At 55.0% G+C, this 7,540-nt stretch overlaps 1 protein-coding gene across 1 annotated transcript in view; it reads left to right on the top strand.

The window, feature by feature from the left end:
• Positions 1 to 491: 491 nt before the first annotated feature.
• PRRT4 (proline-rich transmembrane protein 4) overlaps positions 492 to 7,540 on the top strand; it is a 9,004-nt gene continuing 1,955 nt past the window's right edge. Inside the window, exons 1-4 of the mRNA XM_012720768.1 lie at positions 492 to 1,635; positions 1,719 to 1,829; positions 2,142 to 2,261; positions 7,118 to 7,531. Of these exons, the coding sequence (XP_012576222.1) occupies positions 987 to 1,635; positions 1,719 to 1,829; positions 2,142 to 2,261; positions 7,118 to 7,531 (1,294 nt within the window). The 5' untranslated portion in view covers positions 492 to 986. The remainder of the gene's footprint in view (positions 1,636 to 1,718; positions 1,830 to 2,141; positions 2,262 to 7,117; positions 7,532 to 7,540) is intronic.

Genomic DNA, 7,540 nt, shown 5'->3' with positions numbered 1-7,540 from the left:
TGAACCCATGTAGGAAGGAAGAGGGCTCCACGGGGCTGAATGTGATGTGATGAGTGTGTGCTGCACGCACACACGCGTGTGCACGCAGGGTGTGTGAAGGGTGAGTGGGTGAACGTGTCACGGGTGCTAGGTGTGGCTGTGCGTGTGATGTAAGGATGTGGGGTGCACGTGTGTCCCTGACTCATCACCCCTCCCCCTCCAGATGTGTATGCATGAGGGGGTAGTTGTGGGGGAGGTGGGAGTGCACAGCAGTAGCTTGCCAGCTTGGTGCGGCTGCCCCAGGAAGGCAGAGATGGCCAAACTGCCCCTCCCCCAATACTTCTAGGGGAAGGGAGTAGGGGAAGCCCCCAGAGCCAGGGCAGAAGTAGAGGGTTGGCTGGTCCCCTGTCTCTGCCTATCACTCCGCCTGGGCTTTGCCCTGGCTGGTCCGTGCTGCCTGGTCTGAGTGAGTGAGATGGCCAGCTCTTAGATTGGGGCTGGAGGTGGGGGTGGGATTGGGTGAGACTCGTCCCTGAGAGTGAGCTTGTACACAGTTGTGTTGTCAAAAGAGTGCTTGGCACATAGTAAGCTCAGGAAATATTGGATAGAAGGGATAGAGAGAGGAGAGGGAAGGGAAGGACCTGAATCTGGATGTCAAGCACACCCCTTTGCAACTGATTGTAGTCAGCTCCCAGATGGAGCAGGTGGAGGGAAACGGGAGTTAGGGTAAGGGCGCCTTTACTGGAAGACAAGGGAGACTGCAGGGCAGAGGTCTGTGCTGGGGCCTGAAGATACAGGGATTGGTGGTGCTCCCTGGACAGAACCCATGGCCCCTGGCCCTCCACCTCCTCTCTGATCAGAAGCCTCCTTGGCGCAGCTGATCCTAGGATGGGAGCATAAGGTGGCCAGAGCTCACCGTGCCTTTCCTCTTTCCAGGACCTTGGCACTTAAAAGGTGCTGAAGAACTGAGCCCCCTCCCCACTCGGCCCCACAGGCCAGGTGGGGCCATGGCAGGGCACGGCTGTCTGGGGCTGGGGCTGTTCTGCTGGGTCCTGATTGCTGTTCCTGTGGGCCCCCAGCTTGCCTCCTCCATCCCAGGTGCCCCTCTGGCCACTTTGACCCCCCCACCCCAGAGTGAGACCTCTATACTGTCTCTCAACCTGGGACTTAACTTCAAATTCCATCTTCGGGGACCTGCCGCTGCCTGGGGAAACCCTGTCACAGAAACCCAGCTCTCTCCAGGGTCCAGTCAGGAGCCAGAGGAAGAGGTGGCCAGTGGACTAAGGACCGACCCCCTTTGGGAGCTGCTGGTGGGTTCCTTTGGCAACTCCCCTCCAGAATGGGGCTCTGCTGAAGGCAGCTCAACCCCCTGGGCCTCCTCCCTGCCTCTCCAGTCCACAGCCCCTCTCTCTGCACCCACTGACCAGCCCACTGCTCCCTATCTGCGAGGGATGAACACTGTGACTTGGGATACTGCTCTGATGGCTACAGCACCCCCACCCAGTGTTCCCAGGCCTCCCCAAAGTGAGCTGGAGCTGAAGTTTGATGTTGCACTGAGAGCAGGTACAGCCCCCACACTTGGGCATCGAACGCTTCCTCTGCTGCCCAGCCTGCGTGCCAGCTTGGCAGAGATTGCTGGGCGCCTGGGCCCCTTTGGTGAGTAGCCACTGCGTCCCTACCAGAGTCCTGCAAGGCAGTCCCTGCAGGTAGGAGGAAGCTTCAGACTGGCTCCTTTGCAGGGTTCTTTGGCACTACTCTGTCCCCGCTCCGGAACTTCTCGGGCCCAAGCCCCTCAGACCCAACTACATCTCCGCCCCCAGGCTCTTCCTCTGGAATCTCAGATGCTCCGGGTGAGTATTTATTTCATTGCAACAAACATTTATGGAACACCTCACATGCAGGCTCTGTGCTGGGGCCCCCCAGCACCTCCCTTTCTTTGAAGACTCACGGGAGGCTCACATTGCCTCTCCCAGGCCCTGGGCACTGCCTACTGCTCCCCTGGTGAATACCCTCTTTGCCATACTGAATCTGGTTTGGTCCCTGAGGCTTAGCTCATGGTATATTTGTGGCTATAACTCCTGGTGCAAGCTCTGGGGAAAGATAGGATTTCCGTAGCTGTGCCCCAGAGGTCAAGGTCAAGGCCCCATGTGCTCCCTTTGCAGGGTTCTTTGATCCCACTCTGTCCCAGTCCCCAGCCTCTCTGGAGAGAAAGCTCTCAAGTCCAAGCCCACGGGAGCCAGCTGCTTCCCTAAGCCCTGTCTCAACTATAACCACATCACAAGGTGAGTGTTCCAAGCCTTTGAAAATGACAGTTCTGTACTGAGTACTTAATACATGCTAGCTACTCCCTGGCATTCTGGGACCTTTTATTTCATTGTCATCATCACCGTAGTCACCATTCTCTTCATCTTCACCATGGAGATATGTATTAATGGCCTGAGAGCAAGTGCTACCGGGGACTTAAGTAATAGTCTCAGGGAGCTGTGCAGTTACACGCAGAGCGGGGTGTAGACAGATGAGGGGCATGCAGGAACTCCCTGTTTCCATAGCCTCCCCACTAACCCACCCTCCACTCCACTCAGCCTTTCCGGGCCTGCTCTATCCTCCCCCAACCTCGGGGCGCCCTCCCTTGCCTTCTGATCTGATGTGACAGGCTGCCAGACCTGGACGCAGGGCCCCTCACTGGGAAGACACTGAGGTGGAGGCCTGGGGCCAGTGGGCACCATCCCTGCTCAAGGGAAGCTTCCAGATGTGCATGTGGAGGACCTCCCATAGCAGAGGAGGTCAGGGGCTCTGAGCTGGAATCCCAAGCCACTTCAATAGCTGGGTGACCTTGAGCAGGTTGTTTAACTTTTCTAAGCCTAATTTTTCTCTTGTATTTAGGGTTTAATAGCAGTACCTATTTTGTTACTGTGAAGCATCCAGGTCATGTGAGCTCCTGGCATGAGCCTGGGCCCCAAAGAGAATCTCGTTAGATAGTAGCTGCAAACCTTGCCTCATTCCTCCCTGCATCCTCAAAGCACTCCCAGACCCTGCCTCTCAGACCCCATACCCCTGACTCTAAAACTCATAACCCACAGGGCAGAGGGCACACTGTTCTGGGATGGGCTTTGGGAGCTAGGGAGAGGGACTTCCGGCCCAGTTTGCTCTGCAAAGGGTGTGCTGTGGCTGTGAGTCCGATCAGCCACCCTACACTAGGAAAACAGATCCCCACCTTCCTCCAACCCCAGACTTAACCCAGCACCTGACTCTCTCCTGAGTGGTCGCTGCACTGCCTGGCATGTGGGTGAAGAGCCTGCCATCTCCTCCCCTACCAGCCCAGTAGCAGTGAAATCGGGGACAGGCTCTGTGGCCTCTGGGGAAGGATGGTGTCTGGTGGTCTGTCAGCCCTGGTGACAGCACTGGCCTGGCAGGTTCAAGAAGTCTGGAGAGTGTCGGAGGCAGCCCAGCTCAGCAACAGGCAACACCCTCCTCTGCCCCCCTCCTCACTGATGGCTGAGGGAACCCAGCCTTTTCTTGGCTGTTCCTCTTTGAGAAACCCTGCAGCATACAGGCCTCCTGGAGAGAAGGCCAAAGAGCCTTACTCATGCCAGTGGCAGGTATGGGGATTGGCAGGAAGTTAGGGGACAAAGGGAGTCTCTGTGTCTCCTTTAACCTGGCTGCAGCTAACCTCTGACCCGAGGGCTTCTCTTCTATTAGGTCCCCTTCACCTTGACAGAGCTCCTATTCAGCCACTAAACCCTGGGACAGTTGTGCAGGTTGTTAACATACTCTCTGCCCTGGCGGCTGCACCACACCTGCTCTGAATTGTGGGCACTTGTACATTTCCAGTGGTTAAATATTTCGAATGTCATCCTTACCAAGAGTACCAGTCCTTCAGGACCCAGAGGGGGGAGCGAAGAGAGGGAGCCAGGCCACCAAGCAGAGTTGCAGCTCCGCCATCCAGGACTGTGAGTGATCCATGGTGGCAAGTGACACTACAGCCCTTTGATCTGGGCAGCTGGTGGACAATCAGGCCTGACTTTGCCTCTCCCTGACTCTTCCCTCTCCCCATCATGCAGGATGACAGCTCATCTGCCCTGTGCCCTGAGGTCAGGAGGAGCCAGAGTATAAAAGAGGCCTGCTCAGGAGAGGAACTCTAGCAAGACACTGTCCTTCTGGAACCTCAAACAGGAAGACAGGCAGTGAGGTCAGGGGGATTCCTCAGAGGCAGAAGCTGGGTCCCTTCACCTGGCCCAGTGCTGGGTACCTGGGACGTGCCCCGCCCCCAGAAGCATTACTCCAAGTTCAGAACTCCTGACACCTGAGCTGTGCCTGTCTTTTGCCTGTTTTCTGGCTTCTTGGGCATGTGGAGCTTTGTTCTAGCTGCCATAGCGCTTCGGACAGGTGAGCGATGGGGTTTCCCGTGGCTCTTGGTGAGAAGTGGACTGGAAAACAGGCCCCTGAGAGCTGCACCCAGTGAGCAGGGCAGAGGGCTGCAGGCACCCAGCCGCTGCAGCCCCGGAGCTCCTGGGCAGGGCCTCCCTGACTCACTGCAGAGTCCACCTAGGCCAAGCATTCACTTTGCAGAAGCAGGTTGGTCCGGGGCATCCAGAGGGCACAACGTGAGGGGCAGGAAGTATGTGATTTGATTCCTTGAGTGTCATTTTGATGCCCAGTCGGAGTCCTTTCCCAGCCGAGTGTGTCCTCATTCAACTTCACTAGATGTTAGTCCCTCTGAACGTGGGCTTTAACAGGAGCGCGCAAGGGAGAGAGAACGTGCCGACGTCTACTCGTTTGACTTTTTTTTCAAAAATAATATAATAGTTTCTTTTTACATCATTTTGTGCCTTTTTCCATCTCAGTTGTAATCCCCGTGGGCTTCCCATCACCAAATCACCCATGTGCCATCACCATAGTCCAGTGCATTTCCCTCTCCCCACTGTTTTTGATCCCATTCCCCACTCCACCCCCATAAAATGTCTCTGGTATATGGCTGTTCATTATTATTATTATTTTCTCGCCTGGCCCGTTATACTCCTGCTATGAATGAAACCATCCGGTATTTTTCCTGTTCTTTCTGGCTTATCTCACTAAGCATGATCTTTTTCAGCTCCATCCATGTTGCTGCAAAAGGCATGTGCTTTTTTTTTTGGTTGCTGAGTAATATTCCATTGTGTATATGTACCACATCTTTTTAATCCAGTCATCCACTTTTGGGCATGTGGGCTGTTTCCATGTTTTTGACTAACTTTTTAAGCCAGTTAGGGTGTGCCAAGAAACAGCATCCTTTTAACAATCAAGGACAACTCTGAGGCCAGAAATAGTCACACTTGCACAAATACAGACCCATAACGGATCAGTGATGAGCAATGGCTGGGAGATAATACCGACAACAATCCCATGTCGACTGCTTAGCATGCACCAGGTCCTGCAAAGACCTTTGCACACATCGCCCACTGATCTTAACAGCCCTGTATGGTAGAGCAGGTTCCCGTCCCCATGTCAGACTGAGGACTGATGGCCTGGGAGCTAGGACACCCCCTGCCCCTTGCAGCAGGCAGTGAATTGAATTTTTTGACTGTTCCTACCCTGCCCTGCGTCATTGCCTACGCCTTCCCTTGCTCTCAGGGCTGCTCTCAGCCTGAGGTGGTGCTGCCTGGGTTGGGGTACTCCTGTGTGTTCCTGTATTGTCCAACTGAGGCTGGGACTCACCAGGAATCTGGTTGTCAGAAGGCCCTTGCCCTCATTCAAGTCTGCCTCCTGCGCAACTCCCTAGCCACACCTGGCTCTCCCCACCCTCATTACCATCCTCTTCTCTCCCTTCTTGCCTACAGTTGCAGTTCTGCTGAGTCTGCTTATGGAGGAAAATAGGGGTTCAGCCTCCAGCATCTTCTCTTGTTGCCTGGTCATGGGAGATTCCTTGGGGCTAGCTCTTTCTAACTGCGCTCTTGCTCCAGGAGAGTAAAATTAGGGACCTTACCCTTCACCCTCTTACCTGATGGCCCTTGACCCAAGGGATGTGGGAAAGAAGAGACTAGGCCTGAATTAGCAATCGCTAGAGCACCTGTGGGCTCACTGACCAAAAGGACATTTTATTCCACTGTGACTCCCCCAATGCTCCTTCCTGTTCAAGTTCCTATTGAGACCCAGGAGAGCTCCTCTCAATGTGAGGGTGAGCCAGGAAAATTTGGCAGGGCCAAGGGTTAGGGTGTAGCTGGAAGAAAGGCCAGTGATTAGGTTAGGTTGTGTTCAACCCTGAAGTGTTTCTCCACGGGAGTCAGGGGTGCAGAACAAGAGACAGACACATGACTGCTGTGAGCAGGCTCTGGAATCTGGGAAACCGGCTCAGATTGGCACTCAGATCTGGATTCTACTTTCAGCTCTGACAGCTGTGACCCTGGCCCCCTCACCTCTCCACAGAGCCTCAGTAAATAAGAGGCCATATTTTAAGATTATTATTATAGTTTATTTTTACATTATTTTGTGCCTTTTTCCACCTCAGCTGTAATCCCCGTGGGCTTCCCATCACCAGATCACCGGTGTGCCATCACCATAGTCCAGTGCACTCTGTCCTCCCCCGTTTTTGATCCCACTCCTCACTCCACCCCCGTAAAATGTCTCTGGTATACAGTTGTTCATCATTATTATTTTTTTCCCCTCACCCTTTATGCTCCTGCTATGAGTGAAACCATCCGGTATTTTCCTTTTTCTTTCTGAGGCCATACTTGTTTTAAGGACTATCTCTGAGTGCTAGCTCTGTCTAGGGCATCATCTTAGGCATGTAGATTTAGATGTGAGCAAAGCAAATACAAATCCTTGTTCTTGTAACTTTTCTTTCTGGTGAGAGCATTGAACTAGAGGGCTTCTCCATTTCTTTCCGGGGGTAAAATACTGTGATTTCTTAAGAAAACCCCTTTGCAGTGGAATCAAAGAGTGATGAAGGGGGAATTGAAGCGCAGAGTTTGGGCTGGGTTAGGTGAGGGGGGCGGGGGTGGGGGTGGGCGTGGGGGTGACAGCTGAAAACTACCGCGTGAGGATTTGGGTAGAGAGAGGCTGAGACAGATGCATCCTGGAAGCTATGAGGACGCTGGCATGCCTAGCCCAGTGTGCAGGCCAGGGCAGCACAGTTGCCTCAGTGGAACTTTCTTGCCTACAGATCCCACCCTCCCCATGTCTGGCCCAGCTGACCCCTCTCCTGCCAGCCCTGGGAACCCTTCCGTGCCAGAGTGTGGGCCAGCGTCCTGCAGCATTGGACAAATGCCGGAACATGATGCCCAGCCACCGGCAGCCCCACTGCCTCTGTTCTTCCTGACCCTGGAGGCCGACTGGGCAGAAGCCCGGGCGCGCTGGGGGCTGGCTTGGGAAGCTCACGTGTACGGGGTAGGGGCGCTCTTCGGCCTCGTGGCCCTGCTGGCCCTGCTGGCCCTGGCCCTCCTGCCCTGGCGCTGCCCGCCCGGCGCCCCCTGCCTGGCGCTGCTGGACCTGCTCCTGCTCTCGGCTGGGACCACGCGCGCCTTTCCGCTCTTCTACGACGCCTACGGACACCGCGACCGGCTGCCGGCGCTCGCCTGCCTGCTGC

This window comes from Condylura cristata, unplaced genomic scaffold (assembly GCF_000260355.1).
Source record: "Condylura cristata isolate star-nosed mole 26May11 unplaced genomic scaffold, ConCri1.0 scaffold00005, whole genome shotgun sequence".
NCBI classification, from domain to species: Eukaryota; Metazoa; Chordata; class Mammalia; order Eulipotyphla; family Talpidae; genus Condylura; species Condylura cristata.
This window is presented reverse-complemented; position numbering and strand designations above follow the sequence as displayed.